This window comes from Guillardia theta (genome assembly GCF_000315625.1).
Source record: "Guillardia theta CCMP2712 unplaced genomic scaffold GUITHscaffold_55, whole genome shotgun sequence".
NCBI classification, from domain to species: Eukaryota; class Cryptophyceae; order Pyrenomonadales; family Geminigeraceae; genus Guillardia; species Guillardia theta.
The window spans coordinates 434,733-459,029 of record NW_005434619.1 but is presented as its reverse complement, the minus strand read 5'-3'; the positions used below and the strand labels follow the sequence as shown (position 1 = coordinate 459,029).

The 24,297-nt window shown below is 55.0% G+C and overlaps 8 protein-coding genes across 8 annotated transcripts; 4 read left to right on the top strand and 4 right to left on the bottom strand.

The window, feature by feature from the left end:
* Window positions 1–265: 265 nt before the first annotated feature.
* Window positions 266–718, bottom strand: GUITHDRAFT_141586 (hypothetical protein; the record flags this gene model as incomplete). Its single annotated transcript, XM_005829044.1, has 1 exon — window positions 266–718. One exon carries the CDS (start codon window positions 716–718, stop codon window positions 266–268), a length of 453 nt encoding a protein of 150 aa, XP_005829101.1.
* A 954-nt stretch (window positions 719–1,672) lies between these two features.
* Window positions 1,673–2,449, top strand: GUITHDRAFT_61099 (hypothetical protein; the record flags this gene model as incomplete). Its single annotated transcript, XM_005829043.1, has 1 exon — window positions 1,673–2,449. A coding segment is annotated over one exon (777 nt), but the record flags the coding sequence as incomplete, so codon positions are not given.
* A 1,284-nt stretch (window positions 2,450–3,733) lies between these two features.
* On the bottom strand, window positions 3,734–5,966 carry GUITHDRAFT_141584 (hypothetical protein; the record flags this gene model as incomplete). Its single annotated transcript, XM_005829042.1, has 9 exons — window positions 3,734–3,775; window positions 3,985–4,115; window positions 4,161–4,199; window positions 4,588–4,660; window positions 4,775–4,855; window positions 4,966–5,044; window positions 5,274–5,424; window positions 5,740–5,818; window positions 5,880–5,966. The coding sequence occupies 9 exons, from the start codon at window positions 5,964–5,966 to the stop codon at window positions 3,734–3,736; spliced, it is 762 nt and encodes a 253-aa protein (XP_005829099.1).
* A 1,104-nt stretch (window positions 5,967–7,070) lies between these two features.
* On the top strand, window positions 7,071–9,937 carry GUITHDRAFT_153663 (hypothetical protein). The gene is made up of 2 exons (XM_005829041.1): window positions 7,071–7,439; window positions 9,851–9,937. Exons 1-2 carry the CDS (start codon window positions 7,161–7,163, stop codon window positions 9,899–9,901), a joined length of 330 nt encoding a protein of 109 aa, XP_005829098.1. The 5' UTR covers window positions 7,071–7,160; the 3' UTR covers window positions 9,902–9,937.
* Window positions 9,938–11,431: 1,494 nt separating this feature from the next.
* Window positions 11,432–11,993, top strand: GUITHDRAFT_50586 (hypothetical protein; the record flags this gene model as incomplete). Its single annotated transcript, XM_005829040.1, has 2 exons — window positions 11,432–11,656; window positions 11,841–11,993. Coding segments are annotated over 2 exons (378 nt in total), but the record flags the coding sequence as incomplete, so codon positions are not given.
* Window positions 11,994–13,030: 1,037 nt separating this feature from the next.
* On the bottom strand, window positions 13,031–15,787 carry GUITHDRAFT_74268 (hypothetical protein; the record flags this gene model as incomplete). The annotated part of the gene is made up of 7 exons (XM_005829039.1): window positions 13,031–13,411; window positions 13,542–13,589; window positions 14,031–14,894; window positions 15,037–15,183; window positions 15,234–15,405; window positions 15,451–15,694; window positions 15,739–15,787. Coding segments are annotated over 7 exons (1,905 nt in total), but the record flags the coding sequence as incomplete, so codon positions are not given.
* Window positions 15,788–18,243: 2,456 nt separating this feature from the next.
* On the top strand, window positions 18,244–20,245 carry GUITHDRAFT_111967 (hypothetical protein; the record flags this gene model as incomplete). Its single annotated transcript, XM_005829038.1, has 6 exons — window positions 18,244–19,188; window positions 19,341–19,412; window positions 19,459–19,605; window positions 19,750–19,846; window positions 19,984–20,081; window positions 20,132–20,245. 6 exons carry the CDS (start codon window positions 18,244–18,246, stop codon window positions 20,243–20,245), a joined length of 1,473 nt encoding a protein of 490 aa, XP_005829095.1.
* A 200-nt stretch (window positions 20,246–20,445) lies between these two features.
* GUITHDRAFT_111966 (hypothetical protein) lies at window positions 20,446–22,165 on the bottom strand (the record flags this gene model as incomplete). The annotated part of the gene is made up of 10 exons (XM_005829037.1): window positions 20,446–20,499; window positions 20,776–20,923; window positions 21,045–21,239; window positions 21,282–21,334; window positions 21,383–21,430; window positions 21,576–21,617; window positions 21,666–21,716; window positions 21,762–21,816; window positions 21,867–21,895; window positions 21,950–22,165. The coding sequence occupies 10 exons, from the start codon at window positions 22,163–22,165 to the stop codon at window positions 20,446–20,448; spliced, it is 891 nt and encodes a 296-aa protein (XP_005829094.1).
* Window positions 22,166–24,297: the final 2,132 nt, after the last annotated feature.

Genomic DNA, 24,297 nt, shown 5'->3' with positions numbered 1-24,297 from the left:
AAAGAGCAGCAAGACAGCAGCTGAGGGCAAGCAACGTCGAAGACGGAAGGAGGGAAAATTACTTACCCAAGGCAAGGTGCAAAAACACAAAGGAGAGAGGCAGGGAGGGAGGGAATAAGGAAGGGAGAGAGGGAGGGAGGGAGGGAGGGAGGGAGGGAGAATGGAAAGAGCAGGGGAGCAAAAAGAGCGTTGATTGGTCTGCCATAATCCTGTTGGTTCATTGTGTGTACAAGTACAAGAGCAGAAAACAACCTCGCCCCTCCTGTCATGCGCATGTCCAACCCTTCGAAACAGTTCCGACCCCGCAAGGCTCACAGCGATCGCTGTCCAGCAACGAGTTGTACTGGCCCGGCGGGCATGGCTTGCAAGTGGAGGTGGAGATGGAGGAGGAGGAGGAGGAGGAGGAGGAGGAGGAGGAGGAAGAGATGGTGCTGGTGATGGTGGTGGTGGTCGAGGAGTCTCTGTAGAAGCCGACGTCGCAGTGAGGGCAGGAGGTAGAGTTCGGAGTGAAGTTGATGTATCCTTGAGGACAAGGCGAGCACCAGGCTCGCGTGTCCCAGTCAGTGCTGAAGGTCCCGGTGGGGCATGGCGTACAGAGGCCATGAAGGGGGAGGAAGGAGCCGGGGGGGCAGGAGGACGCTGAAGTATGGGGAGCTAAGAAGAGCAGGAAGAGGAGGGGGCCGAGGAGGAGCCAACGATCCCTTAAGTTGCTGATCATGTTTGAAACCTCGACCTAGTCGGATGGCCTGGTGAAGGAAACAGGTCAGGCGCTGGTGCAGAGCAGGCGGAAAGATGAGCTCATCAAGTCCTAACGCATGCAAAACCTCCGCATTACCTTCTCTCATCTCACTACCATCTCTTGATCTTCAAAGACATCTCGTCCTGCACAGCTCGGCCGCGCTTCTTCATTCCTCCTCTCTCCTTGACCCCCCCTGCCTCCCCATTCTTTGGTGCTAAGTCCACCCTCTCCTCTCCTCTCCTCTCCTCTCCCTCTCCGTCCTCCTTCCTCTTCTACACACCCTCCCCAACCTTCCACCCCCCTCCTCCACACTCAATCACACCCATCTCCCCCCTCCTCGTCCTCGTCCTCCTCGTCCTCGTCCTCCTCGTCCTAGTCCTCCTCCTCCTCCTCGTCCTCGTCCTCGTCCTTGTCCTCGTCCTCCTCGTCCTCGTTGCTTCCCGCTCCTTCCCTTGACCATTGACTGCAGAATGACAAGCTCCTTGATTCACAATAGGGGGGTAGGGGTATTCTTTTGGTCTGCCATTACGGGGTAGTTTGCCTGAAAATGTATGGGTGAGAGTTTGTCAAGAGAGAGAAGGGGGTGGGGGTGGGCAGCCAGTAACTGGCCACAGGATAATGAGCGTTGACGAAATGAGCAGGCAGAGAGGACAAAGGACAGGACAGGACAGGACAGGACAGGACAGGACAGGACAGGACAGGACAGTACAGTACAGTAGAAGAGAGGGGAGGGCAGAGTACAGAGGAGAAGGGAAAAGCAGCTGATAGAGGTAGAAGAGATGGTCTGTGGCCTTTACTCAGGTCTGTGGAGGAGGAAAAGTGAAACAAGTAGAATCGACTTGTCAGAACAACTCTAATGTTATGCTGGCAGTCCTTGATGCGGATCATCGAGAAAATCAGCAGAGTCCCAGCATGAGCAGGTGAAGCATGGGGGCGAAACCAGGGAAGTATCAGGGGGAGCTGAAGAACGGGAAGCGCCATGGCTGGGGCCTATGCGCGTTTTCAGATCGGAGCTACTACGAAGGAGAGTGGGCCAACGACAAGATCGATGGGGAGGGAAGGTACGTCCGTCCTGATGGCTCGACGTACGAGGGCTTCTGGGAGAGCAACCTGCAGAATGGCTTCGGGAGGCTGATCATGGCGAACGGAGACGTATACGAGGGTCACTTCAGGGATGGGAGGATAGACGGATACGGGACGTACTACTACAAGAACGGGAGTATCTACGACGGGGAGTTCATGGACGACGAGGCGCATGGGGTCGGGACGTTCAAGGGGGTCAACGGAGAGTTCTACCAGGGAGAGTGGCAGGTAGACAAGATGCACGGGGTGGGAGTGTACAAGTTCGTAGGAGGGGCCAAGTACCGGGGAGAGTTCAAGTTCGGCAAGATGGATGGGTACGGAGTGTACGAGATCATGGAGAGAGGAGGGTTCGTGGGCAAGTACGAGGGGCAGTTCCTAGGAGGAAAGATGGACGGGCTCGGGTTGTACTTCTGGCCGGAGGGAGACATCTTCATGGGGGAGTATGCGCAGGACAAGAGGTTCGGGTATGGAGTGTACACGTCGTCGAGGGGGGCGGTGTTCAAGGGAGAGTACAGGGGGGGGGAGAGGCATGGGTGGGGAGAGTTCGTGACGTCGAGCGGGGATATCTATGAGGGGCAGTGGAGGAACGACCAGCGGCACGGCAAGGGGGTGGTTACCCTTGCGGAGGCTGACCCCGAGCTGCTGAAGAACGCGCAGAGGGAGGCGGATCAGAGAAAGTGGGCCCAGGTCTGGTTCAAGGACTCCCCAGCTGTACCGGTCGACTCAGCTGGGAGGGAGCTGGAGATCGATCCGACGAGGACGTTCACGGGGTACTGGAACGAGGGGAAGGTGAAGGCAAAGAGGCCGTATAGGTACGACGACTGGGCTGAGATCCAGGCAAACAGCTCGCTTGCGGCGGAGCATGCAGGAAGGGCGGTGGAGGAGGCGCAGAAGGCAGTGGCGCTGGCGAGGAAGGCGTGTGAGTTTGGGGAGGATGCGGCGAAGAGGACGGTCAAGAAGATGCAGGTGGAGATGGAGCCGAAGCGCGCCTACTTCCTTCGCTTCCAGCCCGGGGCCAGCAGGAGGGACTTCGAGGACAAGCACTGGTGCGACTGGGCCCGGAGATCACAAGGAACACCTTCCTGGTGATGCTGGGAAGGTCGCAGGCTGGGCAGATCGAGGCGACGTCGCCGGAGGTCTCCTGGATGGCGGCGATCGCGCGGCAGGGGGACGAGCAGGAGGAGGGAGTCAAGGGTCTGATCAGCGTGTCTGTGTTCGCATGGATAGCGAGAGCGAGTCGGAAGGAGAGGAGGGAGGGACCCTGGCATGTCCAGAAGCCGCACATAGGAGGGACCCACGGGATAGACCCTCTGCGGCAGAGAGGGGCTCCTTTGCAGTTGCAGGAGGCTAGCAGGGCGCAGGGAGAGGAGAGGAGGGAGGAGAGGAAGGCTCTGAAGCTGGACGAGGACGTCGTGGTTGCCAACCTGAGCGATGGGAAGGTGCGGGAGGTGATGAAGAAGTTCCAGGAGGAAGGCGATCCAGCCAAGCAAAGGATGCAGCAGCATGCCTCCTCCCTCGCCCGCCCTCCTCGTCCCCGCGGTCAGCCCGCCGCCTTCAACTCGCTTAGGGTTCATGCGGCAGACAAGGAGGGGAGCAGCTTCGACGGCGTGATTGCTGGTCACATCCAAGGGCTGCAGACTGTCGCGCCGCTCGCTCCTGCTCCTCCTCCTCACAAGAAGAGCCTCCAGGAGCATGCTGACCCGCGCTCTGCTTCCCGTCATTCGCGACTGAGCGCTCCTCGATGGGCGGGCGGCGCTCCGATGCCGCCGAGCTCAGAGATCATGGCGAAGATGCGGAAAAACGTTTGAGGAGGAGGAGGAGGACGAGCAAGAGCTGTTCGAGCAATTATGGAGGGGGAGGGTTGTGAAGTGATAATGATTAGAAGTCAGTGAGTTTTTCTTTTCTTTGCTATCATCCCTTTGCGTCTCTTCCTTTCATCTTCTTCCTCTTATCCTGCAGACTTAAATGTCAAACGTCTCCCTCCCCCTCCCCCTCCCTCTCCTCCTCCGTCCTCACTTCACTCCTGCCCCTGCCCCTGCCCAATCCACTTCCTTCGTCCCCCCCCGCCCTTCCCGTCCTCGTCCGCGTCTCCTCCTGCTGCTCTTCCTCGTGCTGCTCCTCTTGCCGCCTCTCCTGCATCTTCCTCTAGATTTCCTTCTCACCTCTTCCTCGTTCTCCATCAGGGAGGCCGCCGGCGGGCGGAGGGGGAAGGAGAGCAGCAGCGTCGCTCCCTCCACCAGCGATCGCTTGACCTCTGCGATCGGAAGGAGGACGCGGAGAAGGTGCTGATGACCTGCGGTAGCTGAGGGAGCAGCAGGAGAGTGTCATCCTCTCTAACCTGACGCTCCTCCGAATAGGAACTCCATAGGATCCGAAACTGTGATATCCACTCCATGTTAGACACCCACAGGAGACAGAGGGAGAGGAAATGAAAGAAGGAGGCGGGAGGAAAAAGCAGAGGGGAGGGAGGAGGGGTACATTCAGTAGTGCAGGGAGAGAAGGAGAGGAGAGGACGACGAGTGAAGCAGGAGAACAGGCAAGCAGGTGGTAGAGAGAGGAGCAGCAAGTGAAAAGAGGGGAGGTGAGAAGGAGGAGGAGACGGTGGTGGCGGTTGAGGAAGTGGAAGCAGAAAAAAAGGAGAAGGTGGCAACGGCAGGGGAGGAGGAAGGTGATAGAGGAGGAGGAAGGTGGTAGTGGTAGAGGAGGAGGAAGGTGGTAGTGGTAGAGGAGGAGGAAGGTGGTAGTAGTAGAGGAGTATAGATCACTTGAAGGGACGCGGATTCGTTTCATCCTTGACTTGCAGGAGAAATTCGTTGAGACTTCCCGCATGACAAAGGACTGCGACCAGCGTGACATGAGCTGAGAACCGGCGAGGAGGGCAGGGGAGGAAAACAACATGGAGGAGGAGGACAGGAGCTGGCGGGGAAGGAGCAGGGAGGCGAGAATTCTTACTTTGATCTCTTCATCTGGAAATATTTCAACTCCAGAAGGCTGATAATTCATCCAGACGTTCGCCAGGAATGTTATCCTCCTCTATCCTCTTCGTCAGTGAACCGCTCGTTCATTCCCCCTCCTCCTTCTCTTCCCCCTCCACTCCCTCTTACTTCTCCTCCACCTCCTGCCCCTCCCTGTCCTCCTCTTACCTTTCCCGTCGCCAAAGGAGCGAGCGAGGACGGAGCTCCATGGAGCCATCGGCCATCAAAACAGATGTGCTTGCAGGTCCTGCAGGAGAAGCCAGTGAGGAGCAAGAGAGAGCGGGAGAACATCAGGACTGAAAGAGCAGAGCGAGGAGAGGAAGCGACGCAGTGATGTTCATCGAACGGGATGTTGGAGGGAGGACGAAGTGTGGTGGGAGGGCAAGCAGAGGGCAAGGAAGGAAAGGAGTGCAATTTGGAAGCAATGATGATGATGAGGAGGAGGACGAGGAGGAGGTGGTGGCGGTGGGAAGAACCTTGGAGCAGACAGCCATCCTTCACTGATGTTGCCGTAGGCTGACAGCATCTCGTCGTATACCACAGACGATTGCTTCCTCAGTATCATAGTCGGTGCTCCCTCGTCGCTCAAGTACGTCACCGTGCTCAGCTGGGGGTGGACGTTCAAACCTGCAGTCTACTGTAAGGAGAAGACTGAAGGTGGCGGAGGAGGAGGTGGTGGTAGCGGCGGAGGAGGTGGCGGAGGAGGGGAAGGACGAGGAGGAGGAGAAGGAGGAGAAGGAGGTGGTGGTGGCAGAGGTGGTGGCGGAGGAGGTGGCAGAAGAGGAAACAGGGGTGCAGGAAAAAGGGCAGAGAGCTGGATAGATTGATAGCAAGGACGGGCCGCTGTAGGAGGATGTGAGTGGTGACGGCGGTGAGATCGAGATCTAGAGCAGCTCCTCCTCCTCCTCCTCCTCCTCCTCCTCCTCCTCCTCCTCCTCCTACCCTGACTGTCCACCAAATCCTCGTCCTTGTCCCAGTGCATTCCGATGTCTTCCTTGCTGTCTCCTGTTGGTCGCCGCACCTGCTCCGATGGTTTTACATTCTAGGGAGGAAGGGAAGGGAGGTTTGTTTCCTGAACCCACCACTCCACCCCGCTCCTCTCTTGATCGAACTTGGCTCTCCTGGTATGGTGCCTGAAGATCTCTAGCGCAAGCTGTTCCAGCGCACATCTCGGTTGGAACCCGCAAGGGCACCAGAAGGATCTGGGGCCAAGTGAGGAAGGGGGGGGAAAGAGATAAGGCGAACACAAGGCAGAGGAGGGAGATACAGATCGCATGGAGCAGGGCGATGTTTTGAGAGAAAGAAGGGGACGTTTTCTTGAAAGAAGAAGAGGATGTTGTTTTTGAGAGAAGACGATGTTTTGGCAGTAGAAGAGGAATAGAAAGGATACAAAACAAGACAACGGTCCTTCGCTCGCAAAAAACTCACTTTCCGCCATCGATGAAGGCTGTTTCACAGTCTCCGAGAAATTTCTCCAGAGTTTCGCAGGTGAAAGAGAGAATATCCGACCAGCTCTGAACCTCTGAGTTGAGACGCCCTTCATGATATATCTTCCCTGTAGCATCTAACTCTACCTCCTCTTCCTCCTCCCCTTCCTCCTCCTCGTCGCTGATTCTCACCTCCTCGTCGCTGATTTCCTGACAGGACTGCGCATTTTTTTCATTGCGAGATTCCTTCTCCACCGCTTTAGACCCTGTCCTGCTCTTTCCTTTAAGCACACGTTCTCCTTTCTTTGCTCGTCTCTGTCTTAATCCTCCCTGCTCCTCCTGCTCCTGCTTCTCCCGCTGCTCCTCCTGCTCCTCCTCCCTTCCCTTACGCTTTCCATTCTTTCGCACCATGATGCGTCCCGACAAAATCCCGACTTGATAGGTATTGGAACAACGGAAACAGATCGCAGTAACGGCTGCAATTGGTCGGGCATGGCGGTGCGTTGCCGGCTTGGGTGCGGGGCGATGGTGGAGAAGGAGGAGGAGGAGGCGCACATGCGAGGCTCGTGCCCTGAGAGGAAGGAGAAGTGCGAGTGCGAGCTCATGGTGAGGGCGAGGGAGTGGCGGCGGCACCGGATGCTCTTCTGCGAAATGAGGATAGTCGAGTGCAAGTTCGCGCCAAGGTGCAGGTGGAAGGGAGCAGCGAGGGAGCTGGGGCTGCACTTGGACGACAGGGTGTCTAGTGAGGAGAAGGAGAGGAGGGTCAAGGGCGACCCTTTCATCGAGTGCCTCGAGCGGCCTTACACCTGCTGGCATCCCCCGTTGAAGACGCCGTTCCACACACTGGAGGGGGAGGGTTACAAGCTGCGGTGGGCAGGTTGTGGGAAGGAGATTCGGTTCGGGGACAGGAAGAGGCATGAAGAGGAAGAATGTCCCATGAGGAGAGTTGAGTGCAAGTTAGGATGCGGTGAGATCGTCATCGGGTACGCGGTTCAAGGACACTATGACGGCAAGGATGCAGCGCAATGTAGAAATACGCAAGACTGGGTGAACAGCGGGTGCCCTTTGCGCACGTTGGAGTGTAAATATGTGTTTGAAGACGAGGAGGCCTTGATTCGAGAGGGAGGGGAGAAGCAGATTGAGGTCAAGCAGGAGAAGGAGGAGAACGGGAGAGAGAAGGAGAACGGGAAGGAGAAGGAGAACGGGAAAAAGGAGGAGAAGAGCAAAGCAAAGGGGAGGGAGGAGGAGGAGGAAAGAATCCAAGAGACGGAAGGGGCAGGAAAGGCGGAAGAAGGCTTTCTCAAGAAGAGCGTGGTGGAGCAAGGGTGTGATATAAGAGTACAGGTGGGGCAGCAGAAGCATCGCTGATACGTGCCTTGACGCCGTTGGCAGGCAAAGGATCTGCTAGAGCATCAGGAGGACGACTGTGCGGAGCGATACGTCAACTGCAGACATGAGTGCGGGAAGATAGTGAAGCGAAGGATGATGGCGTTACATGAAGATCAAGATCATCACATTCAGCATGACTTGTAACGTACAACACTCTTTTACTCCTCGGTCTTAGTACTTGTCAGACATCTCGCAGCGGGAGACGGGAACTTCGAACTGGCAAGCTGACAGATGATCGTTGGTTCTGCTGAGCTGAAGGTTCATGTCCAGGTGAAGGACTATGTGGAAGGGAGACAGGGAGCGCGGAGGTTTCCGATTTCTTCCGGTAAGCACGAGATGCGATGAGAAACTGCGATGTGGAGACTGATTTCTACTCATCTCTAATCATCTCTACTGACCTCTACTGACCTCTACTGACCTCTATTGACCTCTAATGATCACTTCAACTCACAGTGGACGAGGACGGGAACAACTGCCTGCATTATGCAGTGAGAGGAGGGCACGATCAGGTGGTCAAGTACCTGCTGGAGCAGCGGTCCGAGACTAACCTCTTTCTCCCCTTGTCACCTCCTGACCAATGTCAGCAGCGCGTTCGTCGACCAAGTCGATTCTGCCGGCTGCTCACCGCTCATCGAAGCCTCGGTGTGAAGTTGTGGAACGAACTAGGATCAACATGTTTGCGATCATTGAGATGCTGGAGATGTTCAAAGTGCTTGACAATGATGCTGTTTGAACGCTTCTTTGCTGTTTGAACGCTTCTTTGCTGTTTGAACGCTTCTTTGCTGTTGAACGCTTCTTTGTCGTCTCACAGACATTGTTTTCCTTTGCTTTGCCTGCTCCTCAACACTCGTTCTTGGATGACTGCACAATGCAGAAATTCGGGCACGTCAGCATAATGAAGAGGCTCATCGCAGCTAAGGCAGACATGAACCTCCAGGTGCCCGAGCTCTCTCGCTCTCCTCCTGCTCCTGACGCTGCCGCAGGATAAAGTGCGGGGATGGACTGCATTACATTGGGCTGCTTTCAACTCCAACTCGGGAGGGGCTCAGGTTGCATCAGTTAGGAGGAGGAGGAGGAGGAGGAGGAGGAGGAGGAGGAGGAGGAGGAGGAGGAGGAGGAAGAGGGTGCTGAGTTTTCCTCTCAAACTCGGTAGCTCCTGCTGCAGGCCAGGGCAGCCACCAGCATCATGTAGCTCAAGAGCCCGTCGGCTGCTGCTGCTCACTGTTGACCCCAGGGACTCGCGGCGGGGAGACACGCCCTTGCATGTCGCGCTCGTTGCTCAACAGGAAGGTGAGAGCTGGTGGTGGTGAGCTGGGAGAAGGATTGGGGGGCACCGACTCCAGCTGAGCTCGAGCTGTTCAGAGATCGCTGGCCTTCTCCTATCCTACGGGGCTGATGTGAACGCGCGCAACAAGCGGCGGGTCAACACGTTCTATCACACTTTCGACAAGAAGACAGGGAAGCCCAAGGTAAGACAATCGAATCCCCTCCGCTCTTTGGACAATTGTCTCCCTCCGCTCCTTTCACGCACCGCGCAGAACGTCCGTCGAGGAGATCTGGCCTACGACTTCGCCCGAGGAGACGAGATGAGGAGTGCGGTCAAACCTTCGTGAGCACGAGACGCCTGCTGCTCGTCGTCTTGAGACGCTCACTGCCTTCAGGTTGGACGGTGAGCTGGCTGAGATCAGCAAATCCGTCGGGCTAGACCCGCTCTATGGCACACAACTCAACACGGTCAACGAGAAAAGATCTCTCTCCCCTGTTAAGGACAGGTTGCCTCATGTTCTGCCAGTACTCTCCTCCTCCGTCCTCTTTCACATATCCTCTCTTAGTCCCCCTCCTCACCTGATCCCTCCTTGAACCTCTCCCACCTCCTATCGCTTCACTCTCCTCCCTCTCTGCACTCCTCCCTGTTACCTCCACTTTCTCCTCCTCTCCACCCTACTCACCTCGTCCTCCCTGCATCCTTCTCCCTGCCTCCCTCCTCCTTCCCTCCTCCTCCTTCTCTCCTTCTCCAGATTCCTTCTGGTCCTGTTGAGCCTTACCCGCAGGTCGCAAGGGGAAGCGTCTCCTCACCGCCGAAGATCGAAATCGCCAGACTCGTTTGTCAAGTTCCAGCCATCGGTCAACTCCATGGCAAGGCCGGAGAGGGGGGCAGGAGGAGGGAGACTGAGAGACTGAGAGAGCAAGGGGGGAAGCTACGGGATTGAGAGAAGAGAGGAGGGCAAGAGGAGGAGGACGAAGAGTCGACAAAGAAATTTGAAAGTCCCTTCTCTCAATTTCCATAATGCTGCGCAACCCGAATAGAATTTCATAGAAAGTACAATCCTTGAACTTTTAGAACAGAGTGCATACAATCCCAATCTACATGTTCTCACAACCAAACTCACAATCTTCGCACAACCTCACACAAACTTGTCTTCCTCCTTCTTCATCTCCTAATGTCATATTCTTGTCATATTCCCCTTCATCTTATGTCATCTTCTTATCATCTGCTTCACTTCCTGTGTCATATTCTTGTCATATTCTTCTTCATCGTCACGTCAGCTTCTTATCATCTTCTTCTCCTAGGACCTCATGGTACATTCTTTTCATCTTGTCATTTTTCCATCACATTCTTCCACCTTCCGTTTCTCCATAGTCATTTCAAGAGCCTCAACCTTGGGACTTTCTCCCCCCACCCCCACCCCCCTCCGTCTCTGCCCCTTTCGCCCTCCATCCCCGAAGGTGTTCACTCCTCCACCCCCCACCCCCCAACATGACCCAATATGCTTGGTGTTGACACTCCTGCAATAATGTACGGGGAGCCCTTACCCTCTACTACCCCCTATTTTACTACCCCACCCCATCTACTCTACACAGTGTTCCAAAACAAGGACCCCAGCACATGAACTTGACCATAAAGGACCGGTAGTACCTCCGTTTGACCTGATCAACACTCAATGGCGGGGTTGGGTGCGACAGGGGAGGAGAAGAATGGGGGAGGGACGAAGGAGGGAGAGGCGAGGGAGGAGGAGGGCAAGAAAGAAAGCACCAAGGACAAGGAGCAGAAGATCCCTCAAGCCCCCGTCAGCAAGAGCAAGCAAGCTCAACTTGAGGTGGAGACAACGGTACACAACTTGCAGGCGACCCTCGAGCATCTGAGGGGACGTTGGGAGGTAATCATGGACGCTCGGCATGAACGTGAGAGAGTGACGGGACGTTCTTGGCAGATTCGAAAGGAAGAGATCGAGTGGGGAAGGTGTGAGGAGAATGATCCCATGGGACTTGTGCAGTAGATGACGCAAAGTCAGGTACCTCAGTCAAGGGGCAAACGCAGTTGTTCACATCTGCACCATCCGTGGGACGGTAGGGGCGAGTCAGAACTGTCGATCCTCTGACATTCTTCCTCAGACAACCTGCGTGGGCAAGAAGATGAAGAATAACATGAAGGCTGGGTGCCAAGTTCGCGCCTGCTGTAGTCGAGTCTGCTCGCTCATGGTCTTGTTGCAGGCATACAAGGACTTGATGATGGAGATGGACGTGCTTGCTTCGGTATGTCTTGCACTCCTGCTGAGAGGGAGAGGGACGAAGACAGAGGGAGGGAGGGAGGGGGAGGGACAGGGAGGAAGGGAGGGAGGCAGGGAGAGGAGGAGTGAGGGAGGGAAAGGTGGAGTGAGTGAGTGAGTGAGTGAGTGAGTGACAGCAAACTTCAGATCCCACATCATCCCAACGTGGTTCAGTTCCTCGGAGCTTGCATCGAAGTACAAGTCTCGTGGCTGTGACTGTTGTGCTGACATGTTGAGCTGCAGGACATTGAAAACCCTGTGATGTTCGAGGAGTACGTCAACGGCCCAACGCTTGAGTACTTCCTGCAGTTCAGAGGAGGGGATCCCCTGCCGCGCAGGTCGATCTTCGGCTGGAGCCTTGACCTGCTCCGGGCCCTCGACTTTCTGCATGGCCGAAACCCAATGATTATCCATCGGGACGTGAAACCTGCCAACCTGATCTTGAGCAAGGACCTCAATATTATGAAGCTCATGGACTTCGGCATGAGCAAGGCCGTGTCCTTGTCCGAGCGTGAAACTTCGATTCACAGCGGGTGGGCCCTATCTCCTCCTCCTGCTCCTGCTCCTGCTCCTTGTGCTCCTACTCCTGTTCCTCCTGCTCCTGCTCTCCTTGCTTCTGCTCCTCCTGCTCCTGCTTCTCATCCTCATCCTCATCCTCATCCTCCTTTTCCTCCTCCAGTGCTCTTGCCTGAACGATCTTATCAGCTTTACCGGGACCCCGCTCTACATGGCGCCAGAGGTCATGCTGACGACTGTGGGCCACTACACCGAGAAGGCAGACATCTACAGCGCTTCCTTCGTCATGTGGTACATCGCCGTTGGCAAGCGGCCGACCTCCCTCTCGCCCGACAAGGTGGAGGAGGAAGAGAGGAGGTTGAGAGGAAGAAGAGGAGATGAGCAATAGTAGGAAGAGGGGGAGGGGGGGGATGTGGGCGGAGAGACGGTCAAGAGGAGGAGGACGAGGAGGACGAGGAGGACGAGGAGGACGAGGAGGACGAGGAGGACGAAGGGAGGAGGAGGACGAAGGGAGGAGGAGGAGGAGGACGAAGGGAGGAGAGTTGGTTGCATGCTGATCGCTCCCTAGATTCACGAGCGACCGCCTACCGACCCAGTGAAATGGCCTGAGTTCAGCCAGCTCCTCCAGCTTATGTGGCAGCACGAGGCTGAGCAGAGACCCTCGGCCAAGGCAAGAGGCTCTAGAGCTGAGAGCTCGATTCCTGACAGGCTGACAGGACTGCCTCGTCATGCTGGACCAGTTCAAGACGAAGCCGGACATCAGGTGAACTCGTGGTGGTGGTGGAGGAGGAGAAGGAGGAGGAGGAGGAAGAGGAGGAGGAGGAGGAGGAGGAAGCATGAGGAGTTGGTGGAGGAGGAGGAGAAGGAGGAGGAGGAGGGAGGAGGGAGAGCGATATCTTATACCTGAGTGCAGCAAATCCGTCAGTCCAAACATACAATGCTCATGTCAGATCCTTTGAAAACAGGATCCATCGCCATAACCTCTTATAGCTGGTTGGTATTTTTGATCGTCGTGGACAGTGGACGAGTAGACGCTCGAAGCGAAGAGACTAAGATCAAAACAGTTGATTCTTGTACTGGAGGCTAGAGACTGCTTCAGAGGTGTACATAACAATAGACAAATCTTGCCACTCAGTTTAGGTGTCAAGTCGTCCTTCTTAGAACTTTCTCACCGATGCTGACGTGAGAGAGTGAAGGTGCAAATTAACATGTCACGATGTGTTTAATAAAGTACATCAAGCCAATTAAGCCTGTCCAGACATAATCGTCTCCCCGGTTCCCATGGGCTGTGCTGGCGCTGGGACGGGCTGCATGTTCACCATGTTGATTTCCTGGGGTTGCCCCTGCTCCGCATCAGCCTGCAGCAGCATCGTCAGCAATGGCCTCGGACAACCCTGTCCTCTCCCACCTGCTTGCCGTGGTAGGAGAACACATCCTTCCACTCCGTTGCCCCGTGCACAGAGTACTTGTGCTGACCGTGCATCGAAACTTGGGTGATGGGTTGATCTGATTCAAGGTGAGACCGTGAACGAGGTTGGAAGAGTAAAGGAATGAGGACGAGGAAAGAGTGGGAGAGGAGGAGGACGAGGAGAGGAAGGAAGAAGACGAGAGGAGGAGAGCAAAAAGAGTGTCTGTACCTGGAACATGTCGCTTGCCTCCCATCAGAACATCATAAATGTCCTGTCGCACCTCCCAGATGGGATAGATGACGGTAATGATAGCAGCCACGTGTCCCTGTGCAAGGAGTTAGAGAAGAGGAGGACGAGGACGAGGAAAGACGGAGAGGAGTGAAGGACGAAGAGAAGAAAAGAAGGGGGGGAAGAGAGATGGAGGGGAGGGGAATGACGGAGGACAGCTGACGTACCCAGATGAAAGCGATTGCGACCCAGAACCCAAAGTAGCTCTTGGTGAACTCACGCGCGGGAAGGGCGAGGATGGGCCAGATGAGAATCAGAACAATCGAGAGAGATCCTCCGTAGACGGAGGTATTCCAAAGAGCCCTGTCCATAGCCTGTAGGGAGTGAGCAACGATGGGGAAGAGCAGGTAGTAGTCTTACGGCAACGCCGTCTTCACCATCGTCGTCGAGCTTCAAGCCAGTAGCGTGCTCTCCGGCGTCCAACACAACAACCTATCTCACGCATAAGAACAAGACAAGCTCAACAGAGAGGCGCTGAGAAGAAGAGAGCAACACGAGGGAGGATGAAGAGACGAGGAGAGACGTGTAAGGGGAGAAGGTTGGGGGGAGCGGCAAAGGCAAAGGAGGAGAGCATCTGAACTCACCCCGTCGGTCTCGGCTCTGAGCTTAGACCAGTCGTAGTTCTGAGGGGCCATGAGAGAGATGGGAATGCCGACCATGGGAGAGATGAAGAGAGCCATCAGGTTGCCTCCCAAGAAGGCGTAGTCGCTGCCCATGTTGGCCACGTTGACCTCGCCGTAGTAGGTGTCGGCGATCACCAGCCAGGTGATCATGGCAGCGGCAAGACCAGCAAAGGCACCGCAGATGGCACCAGTGGCAGAGCAGTCCTTCCAAGTGAGGCAGGCGGCGAGAGGGAACACAGCAGAGCCGATGAAGTTGCCCATAGCCACGTAAACCCAGCCAAGGCCAATCTCCAGCTCGAACAGGATGATGGCGATGACACCGGAGAAGATACCCCAGCCGAGGACAGCGACACGAGAGACGAAGATGATGTCGGTGCCGGAGGCCTGAGGTCTGAAGTACCTCTTGTACACGTCGTAGGCAAAGAGGGAAGCAACGGCGAGCTGCTCGGAGTTTGCGGTGGATGTCACGGCCAAGAAGAGCTGGAGAACGATCAAGAAGGCTCCTCCCTGTCCCATGACGTGCAGGGCAACAGCTGGAGGAACAAGGCCAGAGCCAGCCTCGCTCATGGTAATCGGAAGATCAAGAGCCCTGGCAGCAAGGCCGAGGGTGGTGGCCATACTGAAAGGGATGGCGAACCAGGCCATGCCTCCAAGCATGTAGCCCTTCCAGGTAGCAGAGGGCTTGCAAGCGACGGCTCCCTGCCAGTAGGACTGGTCGACGAACACGGTGCCGAAGTTTCCGATGATGTTGGCGATACCGAAGATGAGACCGCCGCGAGACCAAATGGTGAGGGGGCTGCCGTGCAGGTTGCCCGTGATGGGGTTCTTGAGGGTGATGGCCTTGAGATTCTCCCACACCTTGTCGGTCGATCCGAGGTCGGAGGGTCCAGCGTAGATCTTCCACATGAAGATGAGGAGGGCGAAATAGATGATGGAAGTGTGGGACCAGGAGGCGTAGTATGTTCCTACAAGCTAGTCAGATGCTGCAGCACTGGAAATGATGAATAAGACAGGAGAAGGTAAGGAAGTGGAGCAGAACAGCAGCAGGATAGAACAAGGTCTCACCCTTAAGACCACCGAAGGCAGTGTATCCAACAGTGCTGAGAGGAATGATGAAGCAAGCAGCGTACGTGTTGACTCCAGTCAGGGCGTTGATAACCGCGGAACCACCAAGAATCAACATAGCCTGAGAGAGTGAGAGTAAGCAGAGAGGAGACAAGCGCAAGGCACTCGTACCGTCACGATAAGGTTGGTGAGAAGGCAGAAGAACAGGAAGGTGAGATGTGCGGCAGTTCCCCAACGCACAAGCACGATCTCGAGGATGGTGTGGATAGCCGGACACTTTCTCTTGATCTCAATGGCGAGAATAGCGAAGAGAATGATCTGAATGGTGGCTCCAGAGGCATACCTATGAGCCTGTAAGCAGCTGTATGTGCTCCCTGACAAGGCTTACCAGAAGGGTCCAGACACACCATACTGAAAGGCTACGTTACTGGACTGAAGGAGAGTAGCAGCCCAAGTCCACTTGCTAACAACGTCGGAGGCAGTGAGACCGGCAGTGATGGTTCTGCCAGCAGAGGTGAAGTGCTCGGAGGTGGCTGACTCGGACTCCATCCCGCGGTTTCCAATCCACACCATGATCGAGGTAAGAATAGCAAAGATCGTTCCGAGACCGAGGATGATGAACCATCCCAGCCCTGCAACCAGTCAACATCGCTAGATGCTGTCAACAGTACCTCACCTTCTGGTAGCGCTGGCTTGCCACCGAAGAAGGAGCAGCGGCCGTCATAGGTGGCACCGTTGTATGACACGTAGCCGAAGGAATTGCGCCATGCGCTCTCGCCATTGACACACGCGCCATCAGGCGTCAAGCCAATCTGGGTCTGCGAGACAAGTCAGACGACAAGGTCGCAGTGGTGCACAGAGACACGAGAAAACGTTCTGCTCACAATCTCGAAACCATAACATCACAAACAATCATCATGTCAAACCCACCCTGTCTCAGCTCCTCCTAGTCCTCGCTGTTCACCTTCTACAACACGTACATTTCACACAAGCGCTGTCTCCTTCCTTCCCCTTGTCATCGTCCTCCCATCCCAACCATCTCCATCGCGTGAATCGCGGCATAGCCTCGTCTCACCGGGTCGATGTACGGTATCGTCATCCTCCTCCTCCTTGCCCGGTCCTTCCTTCTTTATATCCCCCAATCCCCCTGCGTCATACCCACCCCCACCCCCTAGCTATCTCAAGATTCAGTGACCCCTCGACCCTAAGTCATGAGGAACCCCTACCCCCATCTTTCCCTCTCTTCACCCACCCTCTTGAGCTGTAACGGTCCAATGCAAGGCGCGCTCCGGACCTTGATCGCCACTTCTCACCACCCCCTTTATCCCCACCTTTCACCCCCTCCCCCCTCTCTATCTACTTTCCCCCCAGTCAACTTCCTGTGTCCACCCCTTTCACGTTCACTGACCACCCCCTGACCTCCACCCCCCTATTCTCCCTTTCATACCCACCCATCAGCTCCACGTTCAAAAATCTTTGTAATATGACCCATGTGGTCATAATAATGAACCTGAAGAAAGCGCACGAAAACAGACTTTTTCGTTTTTTTCTTGTCAACTGCTGCCACCCCATCTACATGAGGAAAATGACCCCACCAATCGTGTTCCTGTCATCTACTACCCAGCAAAGGGTACTACGATGACCCCCCTTACTTTGTAAACTTTCAAAGGCCACGACAATGCGTCTCTTGACTAGGTGCGACTTTGAGGGTAACTGTACGTGAACGAAGAGGAGTCTTTTCAGAAACGGCCCTCTTGCTGGGCTCACTGAAAAATTTACTTTCTGTCTAAGGGGGTCCTTCAGAGTCATTGATGGGGGTACTGCTGGTAGTTTCCTTCACTTTTCGCAATTCTTATTTAGCATCAATGTCGGTATGTCCGCTTCCAAAATTTCAAATCCAAAGGGGGCCCGTCGACAGTGATTTTGAAATTTACTGAGAACTTGTCACACGGTGTGGTCCTCACCTAAAATGTCCTTACCCAGGGCACCCTTAAAGGGCTTGTCCGGGGCTCTGCCGCTAAGTCATGGGACATGACGTTGACAATCGGATTGTCTCCAGGGAGCTGCGAGCTCGTGGCTGCAAGAGCGCCAAACGACTCGCAATTGAGATTGGCCATGGAGCTCGAGTTGGCTCGCAGGAGTGTGACATCAATAAGTTCACGCCAACCGCCACGGGCTTGCAGCCCCTTGCGGGCTCTCCCCGTGCTCGGGCCCTTTGCGACTGACAACTCCGGTGACGGACTGAAACCCCGTTGCCACTGACGCACTCAGTCTTTACTCAAAGTTAAGTTAAAAATCAGTACGAGGACAATCAGGAGCACTCAGTCAGTCTTTACTCAAAGTAAAAGTACTCAAAGTTTGACTCACTGGCTCGCCCCGGATGCTCACTGCCAGGCTGTCGTACTGATTTTTAACTTAACTTTGAGTAAAGCCTGTCAGAAGTCCGGAGAGTCTGTCACCGGGACGGTCGGGCCCTGGCGGCCCACCAACTTAAACTTGAAACTCGAGTCCGGGCAGTTTGAGGATTCCTGGGCCCGCTCGCCGGAGTCGGGTTCAACGGTTTCAACTCAGTGATGGACACTCATCATGTTGACCCCAGCCTTCCGAGTTCTTTACTCCCAGCTGTAACAAGACAGGCCGGGTTTTCAGTGCTCAAGACCGAGTTTAATGCACGGTGACAAAACAGGTTCCAGCTAGGAAAAGACCCTCCGAAGCTCTTCGACGGTCCCTGTGCTACAAATACAGGCGGCTGAGAGTCTCGGCAACTCGACGTGTCAGTGCGATCCATATCTGAGTCAGCTGGTACATTGAGCAGCGTACTACTCGTGATCGATGGAAGTTATTCCGGCAGCCGAGGAGGCTCGCAGGTACCGTTTTTATTCCCCGGTGATTCAGTGACTGCTGGGCTGAAGACTTGGTGGTTCCGCGGTTATCAACGCCCTGACTGGAGTCAACACGTACGCCGCTTGCTTCATCATTCCTCTCAGCACTGTTTGATACACTGCCTTCGGTGGTCTTAAGGGTGAGACCTTGTTCTATCCTGCTGCTGTTCTGCTCCACTTCCTTACCTTCTCCTGTCTTATTCATCATTCCTAGTGCTGCAGCATCTGACTAGCTTGTAGGAACATACTACGCCTCCTGGTCCCACACTTCCATCATCTATTTCGCCCTCCTCATCTTCATGTGGAAGATCTACGCTGGACCCTCCGACCTCGGATCGACCGACAAGGTGTGGGAGAATCTCAAGGCCATCACCCTCAAGAACCCCATCACGGGCAACCTGCACGGCAGCCCCCTCACCATTTGGTCTCGCGGTGGTCTCATCTTCGGTATCGCCAACATCATCGGAAACTTCGGCACCGTGTTCGTCGACCAGTCCTACTGGCAGGGAGCCGTCGCTTGCAAGCCCTCTGCTACCTGGAAGGGCTACATGCTTGGAGGCATGGCCTGGTTCGCCATCCCTTTCAGTATGGCCACCACCCTCGGCCTTGCTGCCAGGGCTCTTGATCTTCCGATTACCATGAGCGAGGCTGGCTCCGGCCTCGTTCCTCCAGCTGTTGCCCTGCACGTCATGGGACAGGGAGGAGCCTTCTTGATCGTTCTCCAGCTCTTCTTGGCCGTGACATCCACCGCAAACTCCGAGCAGCTCGCCGTTGCTTCCCTCTTTGCCTACGACGTGTACAAGAGGTACTTCAGACCTCAGGCCTCCGGCACCGACATCATCTTCGTCTCTCGTGTCGCTGTCCTCGGCTGGGGTATCTTCTCCGGTGTCATCGCCATCATCCTGTTCGAGCTGGAGATTGGCCTTGGCTGGGTTTACGTGGCTATGGGCAACTTCATCGGCTCTGCTGTGTTCCCTCTCGCCGCCTGCCTCACTTGGAAGGACTGCTCTGCCACTGGTGCCATCTGCGGTGCCTTTGCTGGTCTTGCCGCTGCCATGATCACCTGGCTGGTGATCGCCGACACCTACTACGGCGAGGTCAACGTGGCCAACATGGGCAGCGACTACGCCTTCTTGGGAGGCAACCTGATGGCTCTCTTCATCTCTCCCATGGTCGGCATTCCCATCTCTCTCATGGCCCCTCAGAACTACGACTGGTCTAAGCTCAGAGCCGAGACCGACGGGGTGAGTTCAGATGCTCTCCTCCTTTGCCTTTGCCGCTCCCCTCAACCTTCTCCCCTTACACGTCTCTCCTCGTCTCTTCATCCTCTCTCGTGTTGCTCTCTTCTTCGCAGCGCCTCTCCGTTGAGCTTGTCTTGTTCTTATGCGTGAGATAGGTTGTTGTGTTGGACGCCGGAGAGCACGCTACTGGCTTGAAGCTCGACGACGATGGTGAAGACGGCGTTGCCGTAAGACTACTACCTGCTCTTCCCCAGCGTTGCTCACTCCCTACAGGCTATGGACAGGGCTCTTTGGAATACCTCCGTCTACGGAGGATCTCTCTCGATTGTTCTGATTCTCATCTGGCCCATCCTCGCCCTTCCCGCGCGTGAGTTCACCAAGAGCTACTTTGGGTTCTGGGTCGCAATCGCTTTCATCTGGGTACGTCAGCTGTCCTCCGTCATTCCCTTCCCCTCCGTCTTTCCTCCTTCTCCCTTCTTTTCATCTCTCCGTCCTCCACCCCGTGCTTCACCCCTCTCCGTCTTTCCTCGTCCTCGTCCTTCTCTTCTCTTACTCCTTGCACAGGGACACGTTGCTGCTATCATTACCGTCATCTATCCCATCTGGGAGGTGCGACAGGACATTTATGATGTTTTGGTGGGAGGCAAGCGACATGTTCCAGGTACAATCACTCTTTTCTTCTTGCTCTCCTCCTCTCGTCTTCTTCCTTCCTCTCCTCGTCCTCCTCCTCTCCCACCTCTTTCCTCGTCCTCATTCCTTTACTCTTCCAACCTCGTTCACGGTCTTACCTTGAATCAGATCAACCCATCACCCAAGTTTCGATGCACGGTCAGCACAAGTACTCTGTGCACGGGGCAACGGAGTGGAAGGATGTGTTCTCCTACCACGGCAAGCAGGTGGGAGAGGACAGGGTTGTCCGAGGCCATTGCTGACGATGCTGCTGCAGGCTGATGCGGAGCAGGGGCAACCCCAGGAAATCAACATGGTGAACATGCAGCCCGTCCCAGCGCCAGCACAGCCCATGGGAACCGGGGAGACGATTATGTCTGGACAGGCTTAATTGGCTTGATGTACTTTATTAAACACATCGTGACATGTTAATTTGCACCTTCACTCTCTCACGTCAGCATCGGTGAGAAAGTTCTAAGAAGGACGACTTGACACCTAAACTGAGTGGCAAGATTTTTCTATTGTTATGTACACCTCTGAAGCAGTCTCTAGCCTCCAGTACAAGAATCAACTGTTTTGATCTTAGTCTCTTCACTTCGAGCGTCTACTCGTCCACTTTCCACGACGATCAAAAATACCAACCAGCTATAAGAGGTTATGGCGATGGATCCTGTTTTCAAAGGATCTGACATGAGCATTGTATGTTTGGACTGACGGATTTGCTGCACTCAGGTGTAAGATATCGCCCTCCCTCCTCCTCCTCCTCCTCCTCCTCCTCCTCCTCCTCCTCCTCCTCCTCCTCCTCCTCCTCCTCCTCCTCCTCTTGCCCGTCTCTCCGCCCACATCCCCCCCCTCCCCCTCTTCCTACTATTGCTCATCTCCTCTTCTTCCTCTAAACCTCCTCCTCCCTTCCTCCTCCACCTTGTCGGGCGAGAGGGAGGTCGGCCGCTTGCCAACGGCGATGTACCACATGACGAAGGAAGCGCTGTAGATGTCTGCCTTCTCGGTGTAGTGGCCCACAGTCGTCAGCATGACCTCTGGCGCCATGTAGAGCGGGGTCCCGGTAAAGCTGATAAGATCGTTCAGGCAAGAGCACTGGAGGAGGAAAAGGAGGATGAGCAGGATGAGCAGGAGGAGCAGGAGCAGGAGCAGGAGCAGGAGCAGGAGCAGGAGGAGGAGATAGGGCCCACCCGCTGTGAATCGAAGTTTCACGCTCGGACAAGGACACGGCCTTGCTCATGCCGAAGTCCATGAGCTTCATAATATTGAGGTCCTTGCTCAAGATCAGGTTGGCAGGTTTCACGTCCCGATGGATAATCATTGGGTTTCGGCAATGCAGAAAGTCGAGGGCCCGGAGCAGGTCAAGGCTCCAGCCGAAGATCGACCTGCGCGGCAGGGGATCTCCTCCTCTGAACTGCAGGAAGTACTCAAGCGTTGGGCCGTTGACGTACTCCTCGAACATCACAGGGTTTTCAATGTCCTGCAGCTCAACATGTCAGCACGACAGTCACAGCTACGAGACTTGTACTTCGATGCAAGCTCCGAGGAACTGAACCACGTTGGGATGATGTGGGATCTGAAGTTGGCTGTCACTCACTCACTCACTCACTCACTCACTCACTCACTCACTCACTCACTCCACCTTTCTCTCTCGCACTCCTCCTCTCCCTCCCTCCCTCTGTCTTCGTCCCTCTCCCTCTCAGCAGAAGTGCAAGACATACCGAAGCAAGCACGTCCATCTCCATCATCAAGTCCTTGTATGCCTGCAACAAGACCATGAGCGAGCAGACTCGACTACAGCAGGCGCGAACTTGGCACCCAGCCTTCATGTTATTCTTCATCTTCTTGCCCACGCAGGTTGTCTGAGGAAGAATGTCAGAGGGTCGACAGTTCTGACTTGCCCCTACCGTCCCACGGATGGTGCAGATGTGAACAACTGCGTTTGCCCCTTGACTGAGGTACCTGACTTTGCGTCATCTACTGCACAAGTCCCATGGGATCATTCTCCTCACCTTCCCCACTCGATCTCTTCCTTTCGAATCTGCCAAGAACGTCCCGTCACTCTCTCACGTTCATGCCGAGCGTCCATGATTACCTCCCAACGTCCCCTCAGATGCTCGAGGGTCGCCTGCAAGTTGTGTACCGTTGTCTCCACCTTGAGTTGAGCTTGCTTGCTCTTGCTGACGGGGGCTTGAGGGATCTTCTGCTCCTTGTCCTTTGTGCTTTCTTTCTTGCCCTCCTCCTCCCTCGCCTCTCCCTCCTTCGTCCCTCCCCCATTCTTCTCCTCCCCTGTCGCACCCAACCCCGCCATTGAGAGTTGACAAGCGTCAAACGGAGGTACTACCGCACGGTCCTTCCTTCTTTATGACCCCTACCTATCTCAAGATTCAGTGACCCCTCGAATACAAGTCATGAGGAACCCCTACCCCCATCTTTCCCTCTCTTCACCTACCCTCTTGACCTGTAACGGTCCAATTCAAGGCAGAGACCCTCCGAACCTTGATCGCCACTTCTCACCACCCCCCTTTTTCCCCCACCCACCTTTCACCCCCTCCCCCCTCTCCATCTACTTTCCCACAGTCAACTTCCAGTCAACTTCCTGTGTCCACCCTTTTCACGTTCGCTGACCCACCCCCCTCACCTTCACCCCCCTATTCTCCCTTTCATACCCACCCATCAGCTCCAAGTTCAAAAATCTTTGTAATATGACCCGTGTGGTCATAAAATAATAATGATGAACCTGAAGAAAGCGCTCGAAAACAGACTTTTTCGTTTTTCCCCTTGTCAAATACGACTTTGAGGTTAACTATACGTGAACGAAGAGGAGTCTTTTCAGAAACTCTTCTTTATAGCATCACCGTCGGTCGAAAGGTCGAAAGAGGCCCTGAGGTCAGCGGGGGCCTGAGGGCCCGTTCGAGCCGGAAATTCACTGAGAACTCGGAACTTCGGAACTCTAAAATGTCCTTACCCAGGGCACCCTTGAAGGGCTTGTCCGGGGCTCTGCCGCTAACTTATCAGTCACATGATGGGACATGACGTTGACAATCGGATTGTCTCCGGGGAGCTGCGAGCTCGTGGCTGCAAGTCGCAGGAGCAGCCCCTTCAACGCGGCGGGCTCCTTTGCGACTGAAACCCCGTTGCCACTCACGCACCGTGCCAGTCTTTCCTCTAAGTCTTACCGTACCGTCTGTCAATAGAAACTGACTCACTTCACTGTACGGTACGGTCAGGCTTGCCAACGGTTGGATGCTCACTGTGAAATAAGTCCGGTCACCGGCCCGGTCGGCCCGGCGGCGGCCGGCGGCCCGGCGGCCCACCCATCAAACAAGTTGAAAGGCAATTTGAAGTTTGATTCCTGGACCCCGGCTCGGGTTTCAACTGAGTGACGGAGACTTGTAAACTTAGTATGCCACAGAAGTGATGCAGACATCATGTTGACCCCAGCTTCTTTACTCCCAGCTGTACTAACAAGCCTCACTGGTTTTGCTCAAGACCGAGTTTAATGCACGGTGACGAAACAGGGTCCAGACATAGGAGGAGCCTTAGGAAGATGGCTAGGAAAAAGACCCCGCCTCTTCGTCCCTGTGCTACAAATACAGGCTGAGAGTCTCGGCAACTCGACGTGTCAGTGCGATCCATATCTGAGTCAGCTGGTACATTGAGCAGCGTACTACTCGTGATCGATGGAAGTTATTCCGGCAGCCGAGGAGGCTCGCAGGTACCGTTTTTATTCCCCGGTGATTCAGTGACTGCTGGGCTGAAGACTTTCAATGATCACCTTTCTGACTTCTTTCGGAGCTAACCTCCCCGCTGTTTCTTTCATGACCTCACCCTTAGGACGGACATCTGTTCAGCAGAGGCTTGCCCCACCTCATTGTTTCCTTACCATCAGGAAGTTTATCATCTTGTCTTTCTCCCTCGATGCCGGTGGTCGGGACTGCCTGTAGCGCCCGGTGAGAAAGGAGAAGTGGTGCACTACGATTCATCGATACCTCATTTTCGCTACGACATCCGCATGCTTTTCCAAAGTCTACAGTCTCAATCACGATGGTACAGGATGATCGCAGTGACCTGCTGCACAAATCGCGATATCACAGCCTGATCTTCTTGTTGTTCTTGTGGCAATGACGGTGGAGTTCCGCTGACGACGTATGCTTTCAGAGCCTACAAGGTAGTTGTCATTCGATATGGACAAGTTGTGAACAACACCTTTCCTGTTCTCTTGCATATTTCGTTGTATTCTCCCTGTCAACCACTGAGAGACTGTAAGGCAAGGGCCCGAGACTACACCTCATTATCAGCTCTTTCATCCATGAAGTGCTAACGACTTCGATGCTTGAGTTGTTCTGTTATAACTGTTACATTTTCACCTCAGGTCATAGCAATCCTCTGTCGAGCTTGACCTGGCTCGCAAACCTTACAAGCGTTCTAATCCAATCCAGA